At 43.2% G+C, this 25,808-nt stretch overlaps 1 protein-coding gene across 5 annotated transcripts in view; it reads left to right on the top strand.

Moving 5' to 3' along the window:
• The window catches only part of mmel1 (membrane metallo-endopeptidase-like 1), a 96,830-nt gene that overhangs the window by 47,709 nt on the left and 23,313 nt on the right, over positions 1–25,808 (top strand). For 4 of the 5 annotated variants that reach the window (XM_068017125.1, XM_068017127.1, XM_068017128.1 and 1 more), the window contains 9 exons: positions 2,498–2,557; positions 6,280–6,441; positions 6,934–7,014; positions 10,666–10,761; positions 12,838–12,956; positions 17,531–17,596; positions 20,164–20,298; positions 22,713–22,802; positions 23,367–23,503. In XM_068017125.1, the coding sequence (XP_067873226.1) occupies positions 2,498–2,557; positions 6,280–6,441; positions 6,934–7,014; positions 10,666–10,761; positions 12,838–12,956; positions 17,531–17,596; positions 20,164–20,298; positions 22,713–22,802; positions 23,367–23,503 (946 nt within the window). The remainder of the gene's footprint in view (positions 1–2,497; positions 2,558–6,279; positions 6,442–6,933; positions 7,015–10,665; positions 10,762–12,837; positions 12,957–17,530; positions 17,597–20,163; positions 20,299–22,712; positions 22,803–23,366; positions 23,504–25,808) is intronic. The other variant, XM_068017126.1, reaches the window with a different exon arrangement.

Below are 25,808 nucleotides of genomic sequence, written 5' to 3'. Positions count from 1 at the left end.
CAATACTAATACAAAAGCAAAATACTGCGGATGCTAGAAATCTGAAATAAAAACAGAAAATGCTGAAAATACTGAGCAGGTCTGGCAGCATTTGTGCAGGGAGAAACAGACTTAACTTTTCAGGAATACTACTAGCATTGTACACAATACTCTAGTTGAAGCTGAACCAGAGTTTTATAAAGGTTCATTATAACTGACTTGCTTTTGTACTCTGTACCTTTTATTTATAAAGCCCAGGATCCCATATGCCTTTTAAACACTTTCTCAACCTGCGTTGCCACTTTCAACGATTTGAACACATATACCCCCAGGTCTCTCTGTTCCTTATGAGCGTTGTTCCCAATTTATTGCCATACAAGGGCAATCTCCCATTTCCCCTTGTTCTGACAGATAAAACAGTAAAGCTAATTAATGTTTTAGAGATACAGCACTGAAACAGGCCCTTCGGCCCACCGAGTCTGTGCTGACCATCAACCACCCATTTATACTAATCCCACACTAATCCCATATTCCTACCACATCCCCACCTGTCCCTATGTATTTCCCTACCACCTACCTATACTAGGGGCAATTTATAATGGCCAATTAACCTATCAACCTGCAAGTCTTTGGCATGTGGGAGGAAACCAGAGCACCCAGAGGAAGCCCACGCAGACACAGGGAGAACTTGCAAACTCCAAACAGGCAGTACCCAGAATTGAACCCGGGTCGCTGGAGCTGTGAGGCTGCGGTGCTAACCACTGCGCCACTGTGCCGCCCTGTACAGACTAATTTCCAAACACTGACTACAGATGAAAAGTCAGCACTTCTATATATTCTGCACTGTGCAGAATTTTCAGTGACATTGAGCGCAGAAGGCATTATTCAAAATCTTGCAGCAATAAGTTAAACTAAATGAACTGGCACAGTAGAGGCCACTTTATCTGCTGACGGGAACTCAGTTGGACAGTAGTAAATTGGATGTCACTATTCATGTGTTGTGTGATCTCGCTGACTAATGAATTTAGTCCCTATAGGATCCTGTTACCAATCTTTCATGGCCAGACACATTTGGCACAGCAGTTGGAAGATTTTTAAACCCACTTTACTCAGTTCTGGTACATTATTTGCATTTTTGATGGCCGTTTATAGGTGGATTTAAAAGATGACCATTAAACCTTTAACAGTTTGTCTTTATATAAAAGTCTTCACATTGTGAGCTACTCAGATGCCTTCTCCAATAACACAGTATTCCCACACTACTGCACTGAAATGTCAATCTAAACTATGTCTCCAGGTCCTAGATGAGAACTTGAGCCCACAACTTTCCAACTCACTTGCCATCAACTAAGCCAAGCTGACACTCAAGGTGTAAGCACCAAAACAAAATCAGCTTGGTTTTAAGGAAACATAGCTGGTATATTGAAGTTCCCAAGGCCATTAAGTGTGGGAAAAAAGGTTTCACATGTTATTAGTTTTGTTAATGTAGAGTATATGAGTAATGTCATATTTGGAACTTCTCTATCGTACATGTTTGCTTAGCATAACATCACAGCATTCATAAAAGCAATTTCATTAATCATATCTAATACTCTAGTTTTCATTTGTGACAGTTTTATTATCTTTGCAACAAGATATGTAATGAAATGATTTGGCCTCATTTCTCTTAGAGCTTGCAGTGCATTTTTAACATATATACGGATAATGCTTTAGATCATTATTGCTTTCGACAAACAATTTAATCTCCAACAGTCAAACAATGGAAGATGTACTCTAGATTTTGATTGCAAGACTGTTCCAGTTGAACATAACATCTGGATCAAAATATACACTCCGCTTCAGCTTCTGACTGCTGAAGTCTTGCTTGTTAAAGCCATGTTGAAAAGCTCAGTATCTTGAGCATTCAACTTGCCCTCTTCACATAATCTAAGCTGACAGATCAGTGCAGTACTGAGAAAGCCTTGCTGTCACTCAGGTGATACTGAATCTTTGAATCCCTGGAAAAGAATGAGCTAGACCAGGAGATGATGCAACAATTCTTGATTTAAACACAGGAAGGGTGGGTGAAGGGAAAGCATGTGGAATGGTGCATTTGAAGCTCAGGAAGAACAACGGAGAGAAGTTCAGAGAAGCAATGACCACAGTAGTATTAATAAAATAGAGTGGAAGGAAGAATTTACATTTATTTAGCACATTTCACATCCTCAACACATCCTGAAGTACTTTTGAAGTCGTCATTTTTGCAAACATGCAGCCAATTTGTGCACAGCAAATAGTGATGAGCTAAATCTGTTTTAGTGATGTTGGTTAAGAAATAAATTTTGGCCCAGGACACCAGAGAGATCTCCATGTTCTACTTGAAAAGGTCTCTTTTCTCACAGAGAAGACAGATAAAGGTACTGGGGTGGAGGTAGAGGGGGTGGTGGGAGAATCATTTATTGTAGCTTGCTTGATGCCTTTTGCCTCTCGTTGGTGAAGTAAAACTAAATGGATGTTTTATTCTGTTCTTGGTCCTCAGACAAACAGTTCTCCAGCAACTTGGACAATGTGTGCATGACCACAGGCTGTGTGGCTGCAGGTGAGTGAGGCTCAGAACCTTCCATTAAATGGAAGAATATTAGTAATAAGTAACCTCATTTGCACTTGAATGGTAAATCCTACTAAAAATTCTAATTCCTTATGGAAATAAGTGGTTGATAAGGTGGCAATAATTATGGACTACATTTTCCTACAATCATTAATTTTAGTGGAAAAGTAGATACAAATGTAAAGCATCTCTATACTCTCATCTCCTTCCTCATGAAGATTAGTTAGTTGAGGAAAATGTGCCCTTAAATGATAAGTAGTAATCCTTAAGTATAACCATCATCTCTTAGAGCCTTACAGCACTAAAGGAGGCCATTCAACTCTTTGAAAGCGAATGGCTGGTTCATTCCTCAGGGCAATGCCTTGACCAATCAGAGTCAAGCTGCCTGGTTTAAATTTCAAGCAAAGCTTGGCAGTTAACTGTCAGTTACTATAAACTGGTGCATTCTCCATGCAATGCCTCTACCAATCAGAGTCCACTTGCCGACCAATCAGCACTGTCTTCTGATACGGTATAAATTTGTTGCTTTCCCTTACATTGGTATTCTTCCAAATTGTCCTGATGAGTGCAAGATGAAAAGCTTTGACAAAATGTCTCTATTTTCAGCAGTACTCAAGTTCTGTACTACCAAATGACAAAATGTTTCTTCTTTATTTGATTTAATTGACACCTTGCAGTTGCTTACATTTGCAAGACCACAAAATTAGTTCAGCTGAAGAAGATCCTTGAGCCTATTTGATTTAATTGTACCACAATATAAACCCCCATAGTTGAATAGCCCACTGACACTGTCTGTCTAGATTCATAGGGGAAAAATGGGTGCATGGGCCAGATAGCAGAAAGTTACCAGTTTTCCTGAAGCTGCAGTCCTGCAACTTAGGAGAGATGGGGAAATAGGAAAGAAAAATTGGCAATTGAAAAGGGAGAGTTGAAAAGAAACACTCAGGAGTAAAACAATGTGTCCTATTCATTTGGAAGAAAGTAGTCCTTTTTGTTTTAGGCTAATTTTGAACTATGCTGTAAGCAGGCAAGAGCCCTACTACCTGGACGAGGCAGTTAGTAGGTGGATACGTTAATTACTGTGTTCGCATTGCAGTGAGATGTTGTGATTGCAGAGGTCTGGGTAGCAGAGGTAACTCTACATGTAGAAATTGCTGAAAAGCAGTTGAGCCATTTGCTTCTGACTGCTGACTAATGGATGCAAGTATTAGATGTGGTCTAAATCCATTGCCAGGAGTGTAACATATTTAGTGCAATCAATTTTAGCTTTCCCTTGGCTGGGCTACTGGACAAAGTTCCCCACTTCAGTCAAAGTGCCGCATCTCAGACTGAGCAAATTATTCTTCAGAAAAATATTGGACATGGCGCTGGTGTTGTTTGAGAAATTGTCCTTGGAGCGCGATGTAGCTGAGCTCAGAAACCATCTCTCCTCTGCAGGAGATGGGGTGAGTTACTGTGCCTCAAAGAGAAACTGGTTAATGCGTGACCATCTAGAGAGGATGATTATGCAGAGTGCCCATACTCCAAGAGAATGAGAGACCTTCTTAGAAGGAGATTGGTTAGGGTGCCTAATCTCAGAATAATAGACAAACGATTGCTTCCCAGAGGATAGTACCTGTCTACATTACATTAGTGATGATATTTCAGAAGAAATTCACTGGCTGTGACTCACTCTGGGACATCCTAAAGATGTGAAAGGCGCTGTGTAATTGAAAGTCCCTTTTGAGTTCTCCTTCCTGCCCAAATTACTAATGCAACTCCAATCCTTCCAGCCATGGTACTGAAAGTTGTCCAGGACCTTTAGCTGGTTCTCTGTCCTGACAGCTGAAGGGAGTTGGAGGGTGGGGGAAAACTCACAGTGCGGGCACAAAGAACAAGACAAGCAAAAATGGAATAAGCCACACAAAAACAACTAATATAAATGCTCGGTACAGAAAATCAAAGAATTTTACAACAGAAGTGGTTGTTTGACGCTTCATGCTGTGCCAACTCTATGAAAGAGCTACCTATTACATACCATTCCCTTGCTCTTTCCCCATTACTTTCAGTTTCCACCCACAAATATTTCCTGCTAAAAGCTTTAGTCCAACCCGACCAATTACCGCCCCATCAGTCTACTCTCAATCATCAGTAAAGTGATGGAAGGTGTCATCAACAGTGCCATCAAGCGGCACTTGCTGAGCAATAACCTGCTCAGTGATGCTCAGTTTGGGTTCCGACAAGGCCACTCAGCTCCTGACCTCATTACAGCCTTGGCTCAAACATGGACAAAAGAGCTGAACTCATGAGGTGAGGTGAGAATGACTGCCCTTGACATCAAGGCAGCATTTGACCGAGTATTGCATCAAGGAGCCCTAGCAAAACTGGAGTCAATGGGAATCAGGGGGAAAACTCACTGCTGGTTGGAGTCATACCTAGCGCAAAGGAAGATGGCTGTGGTCGTCGGAGGTCAATCATCTGAGCTCCAGGACATCACTGCAGGAGTTCCTCAGGGTAGTGTCTTAGGCCCAACCCATCTTCAGCTGCTTCATCAATGACCTTCCTTCAATCATAAGGTCAGAAGTGGGGATGTTCGCTGATGATTGCACAATGTTCAGCACCATTCACGACTCCTCAAATACTGAAGCAGTCCGAGTAGAAATGCAGCAAGACCTGGACAATATCCAGGCTTGGGCTGATAAGTGGCAAGTAACATTTGCGCCACACAAGTGCTAGGCAATGTTCAAATCCAACAAGACAGAATCTAACCATCTCCCCTTGACATTCAATGGCATTACCATCGCTGAATCCCCCACTATCAACATCCTAGGGGTTACCATTGACCAGAAACTGAACTGGAGTAGCCATATAAATACCGTGGCTACAAGAGCAGGTCAGAGGCTAGGAATCCTGTGTCGAGTAACTCACCTCCTGACTCCTCAAAGCCTGTCCACCATCTACAAGGCACAAGTCAGGAGTGTGATCGAATACTCTCCACTTGCCTGGATGGGTGCAGCTCCAACAACACTCAAGAAGCTCGACACCATCCAGGACAAAGCAGCCCACTTGATTGGCACACCATCCACAAACATTCACTCCCTCCACCACCGATGTACAGTGGCAGCAGTGTGTACCATCTACAAGATGCACTGCAGTAACGCACCAAGGCTCCTTTGACAGCACCTTCCAAATCTGCGACCTCTACCACCTCGAAGGACAAGAGCAGCAGATGCATGGGAACATCACCACCTGCAAGTTCCCTTCCGAGTCACACACCATCCTGACTTGGAACTATATCGCCATTCCTTCACTGTCGCTGGGTCAAAATCCTGGAACTCCCTTCCTAACAGCACTGTGGGTGTACCTACCCCACATGGACTCCAGTGGTTCAAGAAGGCAGCTCACCACCACCTTCTCAAGGGCAATTAGGGATGGGCAATAAATGCTGGCCTAGTCAGTGACACCCACATCCCATGAATGAAATAAAAAAAATTCTCCCAATACGCTTTCTAGTTGGGAAATCCATGTACTAACAACCCTCTGCATAAATATTCCATTCTCTTTCGCTAATCTATTGGTGATGATTTTACATTTATGCTCTCTAGCTACCAACTCATTCACCAGTGGAACTGATTTATCCCTGTTTATCTTATCAAAATCCTTCATCACTTTGAAATACATGTTGAAACATAGTCCTAGGGAACTGGATAAAATGTATTTTTTTTTCTATTAAGCTGCACGGATAATTCAGAATATGGATCCATCTGCCTCACCATGTGAAGATTTTTACAGATATGCCTGTGGGGGTTGGCTGAATAGGCACATCATACCAGAGACCAGCTCTAGATACAGTATATTTGATATTCTGAGAGATGAACTGGAAATCATTCTAAAAGGTAAAAGTCCAACACTAACCAAGCTGGTACACAGATTAAAAATCCATAGATTGGGTAAAAGTTACACACAAGGTTTTTCTATTCCACATCGATGTGTTTTAGTGTGTAAAGCACGTTCTCCGAGGATTACAATGTGTATTTTCCGATATTTAAATGCACTCAGCAATTGTGCAACCAATATACAGGGAGAGATCCAGTGATTATTCTACATGTAAAAGTCTTCAGAAATCCTGCTATGAAAACACTATAAATTTACCCAGATATATCAGTAGCACAAAACAGGGCAAGCTGACCTAACTTTACCTTGTAACCTCTTACCCTGTCTCATTTAAAGCAGACAGATGTCCTTCTCTATCCAGCAATTGGTTTTGATTTGTGAGATACACTGGTGTCGTTCTGGAAGAGAGACTTGGTGCTTTATAGACCATTTAGATCCTTTGATTAAAGAGTTGTATTTAACCTAGTTCTTGCTCTGCTTTCATGCCCTTTTAGGTGTTTTAGAGAGACCTGATGATGGAGACCGTGATGCTTTTAAGAAAGCTAAGCAGCTGTATAAATCCTGCATAAATGATGGTAAGTTCAGTTAAAATCATTTGCTTTTTAAAAGATATATTTATGTCCAGAATTCCTCCAGTGTCAAAATGAGAAAATGAATTGTCACATGTGGAACTGAGGCACACAGACCTGGAAGGTCAAATCTTCAGTCTCTACTGAGCTGAACAGAGGTGATATGGAACCATTAAGATTGGCCTCTGCATCCTTGGACTGAGGTGGAACTGGAGGCTGGGATGAGCCATGGTTTTTGCTGCTCTTTCATTAATTAGTAGCACCTGCTGAAACTTTTATGCTGCACAGAGAGAGGAGCAAGCTTGGCCATGCTGCCTTCCACAGCCAAATAGTCTACAAAAACTTACAATCTAGTTTCATAGCGGGGAATTTTATGCTCTCCCCTGTGTCGGGTTCAGAGGCGGGGAGAGCATATAATCAGGCGGGATGGTGGGGAGGGGGGCCTGCCACTTTCCCACCTCTATCCAAATTAAGTCCAGGGCGGAAAGGCCAGTGAACAGCCTTCCCACCCCATCACCAATTGAAACCCTTAAGTGGTCAATTAATGCGCAATTAAGGGCCTCCTCATGCCACCGGCAGAATTAGCCCAGCAGTAGGTGGGCCTGTCGCCACACGTGGAGCACGCCAAGCAAACCGCCCCCCCTTCGTCCTTGCTGCTGACCCCTCATACACCCCCTCCCCCGTGACCCACAACTCACAAAACCCCTGACTTACCCTGTGGTCTGGTTTCAGGGCCTTGGTTGAGTGCTCTGACTGGCCAACAGCTCTCAGTGGGTGGGACATCATCGGGATCCTTGATCCTGGGGAAGGCCCACCGCTGTCCACTTAAGTGTCTAATGGGCACTTGATTTGGCAGGCCTTCCCCAAATGAGGCGATGTGGGGCTCTCGCCGGTACTTTTGCTGGTGGTTAAGAGCCCCGTCGCCAAGACATAGTAGAATGTGCAGCACAGAAACAGGTCAATGTAATTCTATCAGCACAACTGATCGTTACCAGTGTTTACACTCCACCCGTGCCTTCAGCTGCCCTGCTTCATCTAACTCTATCAACATATCATTGTATTCCTTTCTCCCTCATTTTTAATCTAGCTTCTCCTTAAATGCATCAACTTCCCCTTAAATGCATACTTGAAGAATGGCTACATGGGTGAGAAAGCAGTCAGTGCTTGTGAAGCAGTCCATAGCACACATACCTTCTGGAGAGCTGAGGAAAGGACTGGAGAAAGAATGAGTAGCTAGTTTTAATCTTCTAGTTACCCTTTCTCACTTTATGGCCCTTTTCTGTGATTTGCTGCTGTGGTCACAGGACTGGAGAGGGAAGATGATCTGCCCTTAATCTGACCATCAATGAACAACACCCTTTCACATGACTTTCATGTTTTTGCTGTGAAATTTTGTAGTTTAGTTTTAATTATAGAATCATTACATCTCAGAAGAAAGCCATTTGGCCCATCAAGTCCGCACCAGCTCTCTGCAAGAGCAATTCAGCTAGTTCCACACCCCCGCCCCTTCCCAATAACCCTGCAAATTCTTCATCTTCAGGTGCTTATCCAATTCCCTTTTGAAAACCACAATGGAATCTGCCTCCAACATCCTCTCGGGCAGCGCATTCTAGATCCTAACCACTCGCTGCACAAAAAAAAAAATTCCTCATGTCACCGTTGGCTCTTTTGCCAATCACCTTCAATTCATACCATCAGGTTCTCAACCTCTCCACCAATGGGAACAGTTTCTCCTAATACTCTGTCCAGACCCCTCATGATTTTCAACACCCCTATCAAATCTCCTGTCAATCTTCTTTTCTTTAGGAGAACAGCTCCAGCTTCTCCAGACGATCCTCGTAACTGAAGTCCCTCATCCCTGGACCAATTCTCATAAATCTTTTCTGCACCCTCTCCAAAGCCTTCACATCCTTCCTAAAGTGCAGTGCCCAGAATTGGACACAATACTCCAGTTGAGGCTGAACCAGTGTTTTATAAAGTTTCATCATAACTTCATTGCTTTTGTACTCTGTGCCTCTATTTATAAAGCCCAGGATTCCGTTTACCTTTTTAACCATTTTTAATGATACAGAATTGAGATGTTCTTGGTCTTAAGAGGCATCTTGACAAATACATGAATAGTATGGGAATAGAGGGATACAGACCCCGGAAGTGCAGAAGGTTTTAGTTTAGACAGGCATCAAGATTGGCGCAGGCTTGGAGGGCCGAATGGCCTGTTCCTGTGCTGTACTGTTCTTTGTTCTTTGTTCATAGGCTCCGTATCTCCCAGCGCATTGATTTCTAAATCCCCATCTTTCTTCACAAATTCCTCCATGACATTTGTCCACAATGCCTCTGCAGCCTGTTCCAGCTCTGTGTCCCAACTCTCAACTTCCACTTTCCAAATGTGTATTCCTCCTCTCTCTCAGGCTCATCCGAACCTTTAATGACTACATCTCCACACTTCCTTCCGAGAACCCTCCATCTCACTAATTCCCACTCCTCCTCAAAACCAACCTCCCCTCATTTACCTTCTCCCTAAATTGTTCTCCCAATTCCTGCTTTATATCTAATTTCCCCCTCCACCCCACATAGCCCTCCTTTTTGTGAGGTGCAAGTACAAGTTGTCCTTGTTGACATTTGAGTGCTTTTTATTATGTTAATATTAATTTCAATGACATGGTGGCTGAGCTGAAAACAAATAAAATTGGTTGGCCAAGGGAAACAAGAAATTTCTACAAGCCTGCAGCAAGTCAAAGAGTTGTAAAGGTTTTGGGGTTGAAATTTGACCTCAGTGTGGGCACAAAACAGGTAACAGTGGATCAGCCCCCCACTATACGCCCCATGAAAAGAAAAATCAGGCGGGTGTGTAACATGTAGTTAATTCAATACTGCTCGATTTTTGTGCCTGCTCTAAAGTTGGATTTCACCCCATGTGAGTGAGACCCCATCAGTCTTGTTTAGAAAAGGAAAAGTCACTGGTACAAACCACATCCCATATAGAAGGATGTCAAAATAAACTATATGGTGGGAGAAGAGTTTAATTTCTTCAGGAAGGCATGGAGTTTTGGAATACTCGCCACTAAACTGAAGTTAAGTAGTCACAAGGCAGATAAAATGTGTTGTTATAGAGCATGGTCATTTCTCAGGTTGGTGAAGACTTTTGCAAAGACAAAGGTTATTGGCTTCCAATGAAGCATTGGACTTAGTGATGTTTATCACAGTTTCATTGCAATGAGATTCTAACAACAATTCATGCAGTTCACTGCAAATTACTGAGACCTTTTGTGCACAAAGATTCATTTAGTAGAGCTTTCAAACCTCTTTCCACCCCCCCCCCCCAACCACTCACCACCATGCAAAAAAAACATTAAAATAATACAGTGATCATGCCTCTTGAAATATAGCAAAATGTTTTAGGCTCGTTCGTGAATTTTAAACTCTCTCTGGCATAAAGTGTGAATGGAGGTGCCAATCCCTTAATAAAATATTAATCAGAAGGGGGGAAAAATAGTGATTGAAAGAAATATTCGCTATCTTTTTTCCTTGCTTCTGGGTGTATTCTGATACCGTTATAGAAACTTCACTTCAAAAGTACTTCATTGACTGTAAAGCACTTTGGACATCCCAAAGTTGTGAAAGGCACAATATAAATGCTAGTCTTTTCTTGTATTGCAGCTTTAATAGAGGAAAGGGACTCTGAGCCACTCTTAAATCTTTTGGATGTAATTGGAGAATGGCCAGTTGCCACATCTGATTGGAATGTCACAAAAGGTATGCGACAGTTTTAGAATAAGTCTCCAACCTTGATAGTTATAAACTTTTTTTTAAATCACTTCTGAGAAAAATTGAGGCTCTTAGGAGCTATCTGTTTCTGTTATTACTGCATGAGTGCTTAATTGGGTGATTCTGGAATCCAGCTGCCCCAGCAGGGAACTGCACATCCCAAGATGCAAGTTCTTTCTTTCTCACATTTTCAGCAGGTAAGGTACTGTACATGTGGACCCATTTGACCACAAAGACATATACAAAGCCATTTCTCACTGGAACGACCTCTGGGATATTGAAGCAACATTTTTAATGTTTAGAGAGGACCTTGCAATTCTCCTCAAGAACACGTTGACTGAGTAAAGGCGATGTATGTGACATACACTTGGACCCTGGATTTTGAACATGTGTTACAGCAATATATGGAAGAGGAGGAGGGTTCAAAGATACGATCTTCAGCAGAGATAATGACTGTGTTTTTAATTCATTAAAGACATTGCCCTTTCAACAGACCATTCAGTTACCATTCCCTCTATCAGTGCTGTTATTGATTGCCATTTCCCTAGGGATCATTATCATTGTACCATGTATACTTGTCTATTAGGCTGGGCTCTGTGGTAGCACTTTTGTCTGTGATTCAGAAAATTGTGGGTTTGAGCCCCACTCCAGAGACTTCAGGTATAGTTCAGACTGCCATATCAGTGTGGTACTAAGAGAGTGCTGCAATGCTGGAGGTGTCGTCCTTCTGATGAAACATTAAAGTAAGGCCATGTCTGTCATCTCAGGTGGATTGCCAGGTCCCTTACAGGAATCTTCATTTTAATCAGCATGCCATTGCTCCTTCCTCAACCTGCCAACAAACCATGGAAGTACAGGCTGGGAGTTGGTTATTTCCAAATCAATTTAAAAGGACACGCATCTGCTCTCAGCTAAACTGCTGCAAAGTTTTGGGAGACATTTTGCTGTGATTTTATAGTGCTCTTAGGATACTTAGACCGCTCTCAACCCTTCCACTGCCTCTAATTTGTCATGCAGCCAACATCCAGTACTGAATGAACAGCAACATCCTCCAACTAAATATTGGGAAGACCTAAGCCATTGACTTTGGTCCCTGCTAAAAGGAACATAGGAACAGGAGTAGGTCATTTAGTCTCTGGAGCCCATTCCACCATTCCATGAGATCATGGCTGATCTGTGACTTAGCTCCCTCTACTCGTCTTTATCCTATGACCCTTAATACCTTTTGCTTAACAGGAATCTATCAATCTCTGATTTAAAGTTAATGATTATCAGATGCTGAAACCCTCATCTATGCCTGCATTACCTCTAGACTTGCCTATTCCAATAGTTTCTAGCAGGCCTCTAAAAACTTGAGTTCATCCAAAACTCTGTTGCCCATATCCCAATGTGCAACAAGTCCCATTCACCCTTACTTTGGCTCCCAGTCCTGCAGCATCTCAATTTTAAAATTTTCATCCTTGTTTGCAAATCCTTCCATGACCTCACCCCGCGTTATCTGTAACTTCCTCCAGCCCTACAATCCTCCAAGATATCTATGCTCCTCTACTTCTGGCCTCTTGCACATCCTCATTTTGAATCTGTCCACCATTAGTGGTCATGCCTTCAGCTCCTTTGGCCCTAAGCTCTGAAATTCCCTTCCTAAACTGCTCTGTCTTTTTCTACTTCTAACTCCTCCTTTAAGAAACTCCTTAAAACATAATTCTTTGACAAAGCTTTTTGTCACCTGTCTTTTAATGTATCTTGATGTCAAGTTTTGTTTGATAACGCTCCTGTGCAGGACCTTGGGACGTTTTGTTATGTTAAAAGCACAAATTGTTGTTGCTGTTTGCCATAGATGTCATCAGAATGGCATTTCTGTTGTCCGGATTTGCCACCTTTGCATCCTGTGATAACCTTGCTACTGAAAACAATGTCACTTAAGAAGGTAGGTACATGAATTTTGCTCTGCTGATTTATGCCCAGGATGGTGAATTGGACTCTGGCGACGTCCACCATGCATTCTGCACTGTGTAATAACTTTTTGCCAAAGCTATAGGTGTTGTTTTCATTCTGTTTCTCCAGAGCCTGACTGGAGTTTGGAGACCATCCTACCACAGCTCAATGCCAATTACAATAAGAGAGTTCTTATGGACATGTTTGTTTGGACTGATGACAGGAACTCAAGTAGACACATCATTTGTGTAAGTAAAATCTCATTCATTCATTTTTTAAAAATTCTTTCAAGTAATGTGAGCATCACTGGCAAGACCTGCATTCATTGCCCATTCCTACTTACCCTTGAGAAAGTGGTGGTGAGCTGCCTTCTTGAACCACTGCAGTCCATGTGGCGTAGGTACACCCACAATGCTGTTAGCAAGGGAGTTCCAGGATTTTGGCCCAGTGACAGTGAAGGAATGGCGATTATAGTTCCAAGTTAGGATAGCGTGTGGCTTGGAGAGGAACTTCCAGGTGGTGGTTTTCCCATGCGTCTGTTGTCTTTGTCCATCTAGGTGGTAGAGGCCATGGGTTTAGAAGTTGCTGTCGAAGGAGACTTGGCGAGGTGCTGCAGTACATCTTGTAAATGGTGCACACTGCTGCCACTGTGTGTTGGTGATGGATGGGGTGCCAATCAAGCGGCTGCTTTGTCCTGGATTTTAACTGAGCTTCTTGAGTGTTGTTGGAGCTGCACTGATCCAGGAAAGTGGAGAGTATTCCATCACACTCCTGACTTGTGCCTTTTTGATGGTGGACAGTCTTTGGGAAGTCAGGAGATGAGTTACTCACCACAAAATTCCCAGCCTCTGACCTGCTGTTGTAGCCACAGTATTTCTATGGCTGGTCCAGTTCAGTTTCTGATCAATGGTAATCCCCAGGAGGCTGATATTGGGGGTTTCGATGATGGTAATGCCATTGAATGTCAAGGGGAGATGGTTAGATTCTCTCATTAGAGAAAGTCATTGCCTGGCACTTATGTTGTTTGAATGCAACTTGCCACTTATCAGCTCATGCCTGAATGTTGCCCAGCTCTGCTTCAGTATCTGAGGAGTTGTGAAACGTACTGAACATTGTGCAATCATTAGCGAGCATCCCCACTTCTGACCTTATGCTGGAGGGAAGGTCATTGATGAAGCAGCTGAAGATGGTTGGATGTAGGACACTACACTGTGGAACTCTTGCAGCGATGTCCTGAGGCTGAGATGATTGACCTCCAACATCCACAACTATCTTCCTTTGTGCTGCTATGATTCCAACCACTGGAGAGTTTTCTCCCTGATTCCCATTGACTTCAATTTTGTTAGGGCTCCTTGATGCCACACTCGGTCAAATTCTGCCTTGATACCAAGGGCAGTCACTCTCACCTCACCTCTGGAATTTGGCTCTTTTGTCCATGTTTGGACCAAGGCTGTAATGAGGTCTGGAGCTGAGAGCCCCTGGTTGAACCCAAACTGAGCATCAGTGAGCAGGTCAGTGCTGAGTAAGTGTTGCTTGATAGCACTGTCAACAACACCCTCCATCACCTTGCTGATGATTGAGAGTAGACTGAAGGGGCGGTAATTGGCCGGATTGGATTTCGCCTGCATTTTGTGGACAGGACATAACTGGGCAATCTTCCATATTGTCAGATCGATGTCAGTGTTGTAACTGTACTGGAACAGCCTGGCTCGGGGCACAGCTAGTTCTGGAGCACAAGTCTTCATTAGTGCAGCCAGGATGTTGTCAGGGCCCATGGCCTTTGCTGTATCCAGTACCTTCAGCCATGACTTGATATCATGTGGAGTGAATCGAATTAGCTGAAGACTGGCATCTATGATGCTGTGGACCTCTGGAGGAGGTTGAGATGGATCATGCACTCGGCACTTCTGGCTGAAGATTTTTGCAAATGCTACAGGCTTGTCTTTTGCACTGACATGCTGAGTTCCCCCATCATTGAGTATGGGGGTGTTTTTGGAGCCACCTCCTGTTATTTGTTTAATTGTCCACCAAAATTCATGAATGCATTTTTTTTTTATCCTTTCATAGGATGTGAACATCGCTGACAAGGCCAGCATTTGTTACCCACCCCTAGTTGAAAAGGCGGTGGCAAGCCACCTTCTTGAACCGCTGCAGTCCATGTGGTGTAGGTACACCCACAGTGCTGTTAGGAAAGGAGTTTCAGGTTTTTGAACCAGCGACAGTGAAGGAACGGCAATATAGTTCCAAATCAGGATGGTGTGTGGCTTGTAGAGGAACTTGCAGGACTGCAGAGCTTTGATCTGATCCGCTGGTTGTGGGATCGCTTAGCCATGTCTATCACATGTTACTTCCACTGTATTGTAGCTTCACCAGGTTGGCGCCTCATTTTTAGGTATGCCTGGTGCTGCTCCTGGCACGCTGTCCTGCACTCCTTATTGAACCAGGGTTGATCCCCGGTTTGATGGCAATGGTAGAGTGAGGGATATGCCAGGCCATGAGGCTACAAATTATGGATGAATACAATTCTGCTGATGATGATAGCCCAGAGCATCTCATGGATGCCCAGTTTGGAGCTGCTGTTCTGAATCTATCCCATTTAGCATAGTGGTAGTGCCACACAACACGATAGAGGGTATCTTCAGTGTGAAGATGGGACTTTGTCGCCACAAGGGGTGCGTGGTGGTCACTCCTACCAATACTGTCATGAACAGATGCATCTGCGACAGATTGGTAAGGGTGAGGTCAAGTAGGTTTTTCCCTCTTGTTGGTTCTCTCACCATCTGCAACAGGCCCAGTCTGACAGGCATGTCCTTCAGGACTTGGCCAGCTCAGTCAGTAGTGGTGCTACCAAGCCATTCTTGGTTTTGGACATTGAAGTCCCCCACCCAGAGTACATTCAGTGCCCGTGCTCCCTCAGTGCTTCTTCCAAGAGGTGTTCAACAGGGAGGGCAGTAGGTGATAATCAGTAGGAAGTTTCCTTGCCCAGGTTTGACCTAATGTCATGAGACTTCATGGGGTCCAGAGTCAATGTTGAGGACTCCCAGGGCTACTCCCTCCCAACTGTATATCACTGTGCTGCCACCTCTGATGGGCCTGTCCTGCCAGTGATACAGGACATACCGAGGGATGGTGATGGAGGAGTCTGGGACATTGGCTGTAAGGTATGATTCAGTGAGTATGACTATGTTAGGCTGTTGCTTGACTAGTCTTAGATTTGCATTTTAAGTCGTTGTTTTGGACACTCTTTAACTGCCTGAGTGGGAAGGTAATTTCTGCGACATTGTGGAATGATCCTGGCATGTAAGGAGTTCTCTGTTTGCATACATTGGCTCCATGAAGTTACCACCTGAGGATTACAAATGTACAAAAACATTTAGAGCCTTTCTTTGCAATGACATATAAATATGTAATGATTACACTGTATCTAATGTGCAGGCACTTCCAACAAAGCAACTTAATATTTTAAAGCCAGAAATGAGTGACTGTCACTCCAAATGATTGAGAATTGATGCACCTGGTTTCCTTTATCAGTTGCTTATAGAAACTTCAAGTATCTGTTGTAATATTTGAAATTGTGACAAATTCTTGAATATATAAATTTCAGCAAGACCACCTGTTGCTTGATGTGTTATTTTTTGATCTTATGCTTCTGATGAAGAATGTTGGATATTGAGGCAGAATTTCCAGGTCCGCCGAGACTGAGAATGGAGGCGGACGGGGCCCAAAAAATGCTGTCACTGGCCGGTGTGCCCGTTTCCTGACTCAGTTCTCAGCAATAGCCAGCAGAACTATCCGCCCCCATGAGGCAGGCAGCCAATTAGACGCATAAAGAGTCCTGTTAAAGGGATTTTCCAGTCAGCCTCCAGTTTTCCAACACAACAGGGGCAGTTTAATTGCCTAGAGATGGACACCCGGTGGCAGGCAGGGATGCCCATCTCCAGGCATGTCTGCAGACCTTCCCTGCCTGCCTGGGTGGAGGTACAACTAAAGGTCACCCTGTAGAGGTGCTTGCCAACCCCCACAGTGATGGCCTGGCTGCTTTTTCTATTTCTTAATTGAAGTTTTAAAAAATTTGCTGAGAGGGCACCTTCATGTTGAAGCGCCCTCTGAGTTATTTACCTTCCATTGCAGCCAAGTGCTCCTCTGAAGCTAGAAGGCATCTGATTGGCCCTCCAGCTTCGAGAGCCCACCCACCACCCTTAATCGGACAGGGAACCTGGTCAAAAATTGCAACAAGTGACTGCTTCCCCCCAGGGCATGGTCGGGACCTGGAAACAGCCCCGGCTCCTGTTGCCCACTTCTAAAGCAAAAGTTCAGCCATAGGAGTCTATATTTTGCACGCACTGCGCAAAATTTTTTTCAAGCATTTTAGGTAGACAGGGATCACATATTTACAGTTGTTGATGAGGTAGAGGACTGTGAATTTGTCAGTCTAACACCTGAACTACAGACCACCAGGGTTGTACTGCAGCATGCAAGCTGGAAAATGCATTTGAAACCCTTCCAATTGCCTCCAATGCACAATGCAGTCAGATTGCTGATCTCACTTGAGAGCTATACACTGTCATTTTACAAGTCTGTGCTGCCAACTGGGAGCTTTACTCGCTGGCATCACCAGTCAGAAAGCCGGGAATGCATTCCCAACAAATGTCCAATCATTAGCAAGAATGATTGGAGAAATCACTTGCAATTTACATGGGAGATGCCCATACCCTTGTCTTTGAATCACTGAGGAGCAGAAATTGAGAGACAGAAAGAGGTTGCTGAGTCAGTGTTCTGTTCTTGTGCCTTTTGCTTAATGTGCTGTCCGTAACTCTTGTAGGTTGATCAGCCCAGCCTGGGGATGCCTTCCAGAGATTATTACTTCAGAGATGGAAACTACAAGAGGGTGAGCATTGAAACTGACTACACAGAAAATATTATGGATTCTGATGCACTCTATTATCTAGTTCCTTTCAATTCTTGAGTTTCGCATTGTCCCTTTTTCTTCCCTTTAAGGGCACCTATTACTGTTTTGTTTCAACAGAGACTGTGCAGTTGTCTTATAACCATTTTTAAAAGTGTACCGATTTTTCAATCTGGTGGTTGCAGAAGACCTATCAAGGGAAAACACCAACATTATTTTCCAACTAATAAAACTAACAGAGTGTTTATTGACACCGCTGTGCCAGCCAGTGAGTTGGAGGTGGGGCAGGACTTTGCCAAACAGTCTAGCTTAAACTAAACCAAGTCTATTTACTCAGCCATTAGAGTCTATTTAAATAGAGTCTCGATGAACAGCAACAAACTGAACTTGCAACCAAAGCTACAGCAAAGTCTCCCAATTTAACAAATGAGGGGTTATTTTGCCAGCAAAATGCAATGAGTGGAGGGGAGTTCCATCAATCCCAGTCATTTACAGCAGTGTGATCTCCAGGCATGATTGAGGGGGGAATTACCCAATTATCTCCATTCTGGCCAGCAAGAGCAGTGTCACTATATGCAACCTAAAAATTAATGAACTAGAAATATGGGCTGCACACCGTGATTTCCCAAAATGCACAGACTACGAGCACTGCTTTGTGGGGATCACCCATTATTGCATTACGATTGAAAAGCTGTATGTTCATTTTATAGTTTATCGGCCCTTCCCTGAGTTGATAATAGTCTACTTTTATATTGAAAACCCCAGGTGTAGAGCCAAAGAGCCAAAGCCCATCATGCAGGAGAGCAGAGGAATTGACAAGAGTGGCAGAGATGATTAGTTAAGATATGGTAGTTAGATGATAATGAGTTGGGTTTGATAAGCCTGTAGATCTTAAGTGGAAGCAAAGACTCTTTGGCATCTCAATCACATTTTTCAGTTGAAAACAAAGCTCTCATTCACCTCTTCCGTTTGCTAGCTGATGTTTAAGGGTAAATTTTCATGTTTAATGTTCATGACACAGAGCTATGCCTGTTGCAAGTACATACTGGAACTCAAGAACACATTTGTTTTGTGGTTCTATTATTAACTGTATGTTGTGTTCAATATGGAGTTGAATATTGTACCTGTGCCTAATGTCCCAATATACTGGCTACAGTAACCCAATGGTTATGGTACTGGATCAGTAATCCAGAGATTATGGCCAGAATTTTACCAGAATGCCATGGGTCCCACCACTGTACCAAATGTGGGTCCCAAGCAGATGAACGGCAGGATAGTAGAGGTGATTTTACCGGCAGCAGCTAATTAAGAGGCTACTGCCAGGACCACTATCCAATTAAGAATGGCAGCCTGCCTCGTCGAGCTGCCAGCCCAATCAGAGGGCTGGCAGCTCTGCAGCCTTGGAGTGCCACTGATAGAGGTCGCTGCTGCTGTGGCTGCAAGAGGAAAGAGAGGGCGCATCCAAATTGAGGTGCCCTCACAGTTATGTGAAATTTTTTTTTATCGGCCAGGCAGGCAGGCCCAATGATCGGAGGGGTGAATCCTCCAGTGGTGGTATCGGTGCCACAGGGGTGGCCATTGTCGCTGGTGGGCCCCTCCATGGATAATAGAACCTCCAAAAAGGAAGGTGCCCACCACCCCCACCCCAGATGCTGCTGAGAGGCTGCATCAAATGCAGCTGGCAGACTCACCATGCATTGGGGTCCATTGCAAGGCACATAAAATCCAGGAAGGATTATAAATTGGCTGTCAATAGGCCAATTAATTACCTTAATTGGCCACCTGCCTTTGGTTATTGGGCGGCCAAGCCGCAACTATTCCCGACTTTGATAATATCCATGGCGGCAGGAATATATCAGGGTCCCCTCCTGACGTCTTCTGCCACCATTTTACCATCGCTCCAACCTCCCAGTCAATCACCAGAGGGCTGGTCAAATTGAGCCCCAAGAGTTTTACTCTCTCTTTAGCAAGTTGTGGAACTGAATTCAAAACATCTGCTAGTTTTTGGACTGACGCCAGAAAATTAGCATGAAATTGTCATAAAAACTTTAGTAATTCACTAACCTCCCAACCTTACCTGGAGTAACCTACTTGGGACTCAAGTTCCACATTGTGACTGACTGTAAATGCCCTCAGGGTACATACAGATGGGTAATAAACACTGCCTTGCCAGTGTTGCCCACATCCCAAGAATAAATAAAAGATAAATACATTGCCAGTTCACAAAGCTTGTGTTGAGAATGTGCAAGACAACAGCTTACCCCCACACTATAAGGGTGTACAAATGTAAAATAAAAACAAGAAACACTGGAAATACTCAGCAGGTCTGGCAGCATCTGTGGAGAGAGAAGCAGAGTTAACGTTTCAGATCAGTGACCCTTCATCAGAACTGGCAAATATTAGAAATGCAATAGGTTTTAAGCAAATAAAGTGGGGGTGGGGCAAGAGATAACAAAAGAGGTGTAAAGACATCTACATTTGCATCTGTCATATAAATTGCTCCCTGAATTTATCATTCCCTGAATTTAATGGTGTTACTCTTCTTGAAGGTGCGTGAAGCTTATTTGCAGTTTATGATTATAATTGCTAAGATGATCAGGGAAGACAGAAACCTGACAAAAAATGACACCTTTGTTGAAGAGGAGATGACAAAAGTCCTGGAGCTTGAAATCGAAATGGCAAATGTAAGTATTTGAATGATATTTCTGTATTCTTTCCATGGAGGCAGTGTGGTGAACAGAAGGCACAGCACACGATTGCATTTTAAGAGTTGAAGTATGTTGCACCATCCTCCTTAGGCATTTGGTCTTAGCTCATGCTGTCCCTGAACACATGGCCATCCCTCCATTGTGTTCTGCCTTCATGCCAGCTCATGTTGGCCACTTAATGCCACTTACCCTGCTGAATTCTCACCCCACATTAAATGGGGCTATCAGTCACCTCCAGGGTTGGCTGGAGCAGGGCTCAAACACTCTGCCTTTGCACCCAGAGGCAGCAATGCTACCAGGAAGCCAAAGGCTCAGATCGTGAACATGGGGTCTCAAATCGATATTTCAGAAAATATGCAATGGATTGATCACAAAACATAGTGGATTCATTGAAAAGTAAGGATTGGATATATGTAACAGGGTTATGAGAAGCAGTTTGTCTTTACAAAATGTTGAACTGTTGGAAACTGTTTCCATGCCATCAATACACACTTATACTGCTTAATTATTTTCCTATTGTTTATGCAATTAAGCAGCTGCATCTGGATTCACAAATATTTTAGTGACCCATTAATTTGACAGTTAAATGATACATGTTTAAATGTATCATAAATATTTGAATAAGATTCAAGTGCTCAGATGGTCAAGTTCCATATTTTGATGGTTTAATGAATTGTGGAGGTTTGGTCAGTCCAGCTGTATCATGCTCTGAAATATCCTGCCTCTTTACATAAACTCAGAAATAAATTGGCTAATATTCCCATAAATTCATAAATAAAACTAAAAGCATCTCTGTAGATTTAAAGGTCAAACTGTTACTGTTTTGTTTCTCATTTTTCTTCCCCCCTCCATCCCTCTCCTGAAGGTGTTCTGTCTCGATGGAGGACAGTCTCATAGTCAGCATTAGTCCAATGGCAAATCACCATTCCCCAGCTGCAAGCCTAGCCAGTGAGTGTCAGCAGGCTATTTGTGGGCGTCATAATTGAGCCGAATTCTGGCCTCACCTGAGGAAGGTCACGGATAGCAAGAAGCTTGGCTGATGTTTTCCACTCTGTAGCCAGGGGTTACTGAGGCTGATTATAGAGATTCTCCTGTCATGTCAGTTGGGATCAGCTAATTTGGGATCTAGGCCTAGGCTCAGATATAAGCTCTGATTGGCTCCATTTATTTTGTATCCATTTATTTCTTGCACTTGGATTGGATGCTTTTTGATGATAAATGGGCCAACACCAAACTGTCATTAATGCCTCCCCTTTGATCAGCACTAGGAGATGCAAGTTACTTAGCAAACCGGGCAGCCCACTCCAACTTTCCATCACTCCTGGTCAGAAATGCTAGTGTCCATTCGGAGTGGCTGAGGTTGCAGGCCTGAGAGGAGGCAAGGGCTTGAACCTGGCTCCCCACTTCATACCACTGAGTCTCAGTGCTCCAACACTCAACAACAGCTGATATTTATGCAGCTCTCTTCACATTGAGGAATATTACAAAGTAATTACAGCACAGAAACAGGCCATTCGTCCATTAGATCCATGCCGGTGTTTATGCTTCACACAAGCCTTCTCCCATCCTTCTTCATCAAACCCCATCAACATATCCCTTCTATTCCTTTCCCCCTCAGTCTAAGAGATAAAAATTGCCTGGGGTGGAAGGGATTGAGCAGCAATCGCAAGTAAGAGAAATGAATGGTGGGGGTTAGTGTTGTGACAGGTGACTGAGGATTTCCCTCAAGCATGTCAAGATTTGAGAGCAAGTGTGAGGATGTAGAAGTCACTTTGTGCAGGAACCCAGTAGAGCTGGGTGAGGATGGGACAGCATTACTAGAATTACATAGAAATGACAGCATAGAAAGAGGCCATTCAAACCAACTGGCCTCTACAGCTGTTTATGCTCCACATGAGCCTCATCCCCCTTCTTCATCTTGTCCCATCTGCGTATCCTTCCATTCCTTTCTCCCTCAGGTTCCCCGAGCATCTATGTTATTAACCTCAAATACTACATGTGGTAGCGAGTTCCACATTCAAACCACTCTTTGGGTAAAGAAGTTTCTCCTGAATTCTTTATTGAATTTATTAGTGAATATCTTATATTTAGGAACCCTAGTTTTGAACAGCCCCCACCAGTGGAAACATCTACACTATCAATCCCCTTCATAATTTTAAATATCTCTACTCAGCTGCCTAAGGTTGTCACCATAGGATAAATTGCCTGATTCCTACACTCCCGTCAGGGAGACACACGGAGGAAGCTATAACTTTGCAACTCCAATTCTCCGACCATGCTCCCCAGTGGCAGCATGAGGTTGTGACATCTGCCACTACATGGCTGTATATTTACAGACAGCTGCTGCTACCTCCACTTACTATTAAGTAAAGCTGTATCTCTCTCCATAGGCCACTGCACCACCAGAGGAAAGGCATGATATTACACAGCTCTACAACAAAATGACACTTTCTCAGCTTCAAGTGAAGTTTGATCTCAATGTGAGTAATTTTCTTTTGGTGATTGCTTTCTGTAGGTACACACTGTACTTTAGACTTCAGGCATGATATTTTGGCTAATGCTAAGGAAAGATGTAATGTTTCCCATACTTTCCAGTTTTAAAATTTTCAATAGTATTCAGATTGGTTCCTTTGGCTCTGGCAGGCCCTCCTTGTACATCTATCTCCCATCTCTATACTTTAAGACCAGATAGCGCTCTATATAGATATAAGTCACTGTACTCTTCAGTATTGTACTGTTACCCACTCCACCAAATGTTGGGTGTTAACCATTACACCTTTGGGTGCATTATACTTCCCTGTTATCTGTGCCTTTTTTGACACTCAGAGCGTGAGGATATTGGCTTTTTCTAAGAATATTGAGTAGCTTAACTTGTACTTACATTGTTAGTGCTGCTGCCTTCTATACAGCTTCTGGCAAATATGCTTATTGGTACCTGAACCCAGTTTGTACCATTTTAATATCTAGTCCCATCTTTGGTTTTATTGAACATAACGATAAGGGTTAATTGCTTAAATTCATTGATTTTATGTTTATGCCTCCAGGGATTTAACTGGATGCAGTTCATTCAAGGGGTCATGTCTAGTGTTGACATTCAAGTCTATCCAGAAGAAGAAGTTGTGGTCTATGGTACTGGATATCTTCAGAAACTTAAGTATATCCTCCCCAGATACTCCAAGCGGTAAAGTTATTTTATATTGGGTTGTGCTGCATGTTTTGTTTATTTTAGGAATTGAGGAAAGTCCATATTCCATACTGGTGGACAAACCCAACATTCCATTGCAATGAACACACTTGCCTCTTCCCTTAATGGACATCACCAAAATAGCTTTAGAGGGAAGGAGATTCAAAATGATGAGTGTACATTGTGGCACAAATGAAACAGTGTTTTAACAAAGAATATATTATTTTCAGACTGAGCTGACCGAGTATGTTGATCAGGACCTACTGCCCCTGGACCACAAGGGAATCCCACTGGTGAAGTCATCAGATTTTTGTCCAAATGCCAGTGAAATTTATCAGGTAGTGATGGCGGCGGTTGTGCCAGAATCGCACTTGATGGTGCCAATGATATCCACCAGACCTCATTGAGTCAGCAAGAGGGAACCTCACTCGCACGGGACAGGCTGGCAGGAGAGCAACTTCAGGTGCATCTGCGGCAGCATCCCACAGAAGTGATGGTGGGAGACTGGCCCAACTCTCCCCTACCTTCCTTGAGATTTCAAGGCCGGTGTCAAAATAATGTTCCCTCCGTTTTTTTTGTATTTGTCACGAGCACGTTATTTCCTTTGCTTGTACACTAATAAAAAAGGTTTTCTGCAGTGGCTATTGTCACCGCCTAACAAATGTTAATATGGGAGTCCATGGAGAGGGTCTCAATATTTTCAGGGAGTCACCCATCCAGAAAGGTTTGACAATCTTAACCCTTTTATTTTTCTGTCACGTTTGCAACTCACAACAAACAAATCACACACTCAGCTCACAATTGCGTACATAATGCTGGTCAATCTTTATAAAATACATACATATAACAAATGCATATAATCACAGGAGTCAAAATGGGATTTAAATTTATAGGAATTATGTTTCGATTCATCCTGTAATGCATTACTTCAGGGACTGACATTCAAATGGAACTTAGGAAATTTCAGCAAATGATTTTCCGCTCAACAAGCCTTCCATGTTTTCATTGATCTTTAACCCTACCCTTGTGTCTTCTAACTATATCCCCAACCCCCTCAGAATTCATGGACTATGTTTCCTCTGGCTGCTGTGTGTTAGGAATACTGTAAACACAGTGCAATGGTATCCTTTGTTATTTAAGCTAATTAATAAATGCAATCAGAGGAGATCTTCGCACAATATTTATAAAGTTATAAACACCAAAGGAAATTTTGCCTTCCCCTTTTTTCACCTAGTTGTGACTGGAACCTATTTATACCATTTACTAGTTATTTGATGTGCCTTTTGGGTTGCTACCACACTGCAAATGCATTATTATGTTGGTATGAAATTCTGTTATCCATTATTTTGATTGTTTATATACAAACATACAAGTTGATGGGCAGGCAATTAACAGCTGGTCAATAAAGTCGGTCCCACACCAAGATGGTCACAGCAATTTGTCTAAACACTTCAACCCTCCCTCCTGTAGCCATCTCTCCTGGGAGAGAGAATTTTTGTTTTTAAATTCCCAGGACCAATAAGGGAAAAAAATTCTTAGTTTTTTTTTAGTTTTAGAGATACAGCACTGAAACAGGCCCTTTGAGTCTATGCCGACCATCAACCACCCATTTATACTAATCCTACACTAATCCCATATTCCTACCACATCCCCACCTGTCCCTATATTTCCCTACCACCTACCTATACTAGGGGCAATTTATAATGGCCAATTTACCTACCAACCTGCAAGTCTTTTGGCTTGTGGGAGGAAACCGGAGCACCCGGAGAAAACCCACGCAGACACAGGGAGAACTTGCAAACTCCACACAGGCAGTACCCAGAATTGAACCTGGGTCGCTGGAGCTGTGAGGCTGCGGTGCTAACCACTGCGCCACTGTGCCGCCCCTGTCTCTGGACAATTCCTCTCTGACCCCCTCAGGCCAATCCAAGAGATAACACGGACCAAGTATTATCTTCTATTAAGACACCTCCATGGTGCGATACTTGCTCCAGTCAAGAACTGTGGGATATGCTGCAGACTCAGTCTGTAGAGAAGGCTTGGAGGTTGGATGGCTCCAAATCAGTTTGATGCTGACAAAATACTTTCAATCACCATGGAGGTAAATGGTGCCTTTTTGGCCTGTTAAATGAATTGGCACCTTTGATAAAATAGTGGACAAAAGAACTTCATGCAAACATATTATCATGTTTGTCACTAGCATCACACAGGGCATTATCAAGCCACTTGTGCGAGCTAGTCTTGCCTGAACTCCCTGCTGGCCTGTAATTTTTAAATGAAGCCCCTTTGTTTTTGAACCATT

This window comes from Heterodontus francisci, chromosome 37 (genome assembly GCF_036365525.1).
Source record: "Heterodontus francisci isolate sHetFra1 chromosome 37, sHetFra1.hap1, whole genome shotgun sequence".
Lineage (NCBI taxonomy): Eukaryota > Metazoa > Chordata > Chondrichthyes > Heterodontiformes > Heterodontidae > Heterodontus > Heterodontus francisci.
Note: the sequence above shows the minus strand (reverse complement) of the source record. Positions and strands in the feature narration are given on the sequence as shown.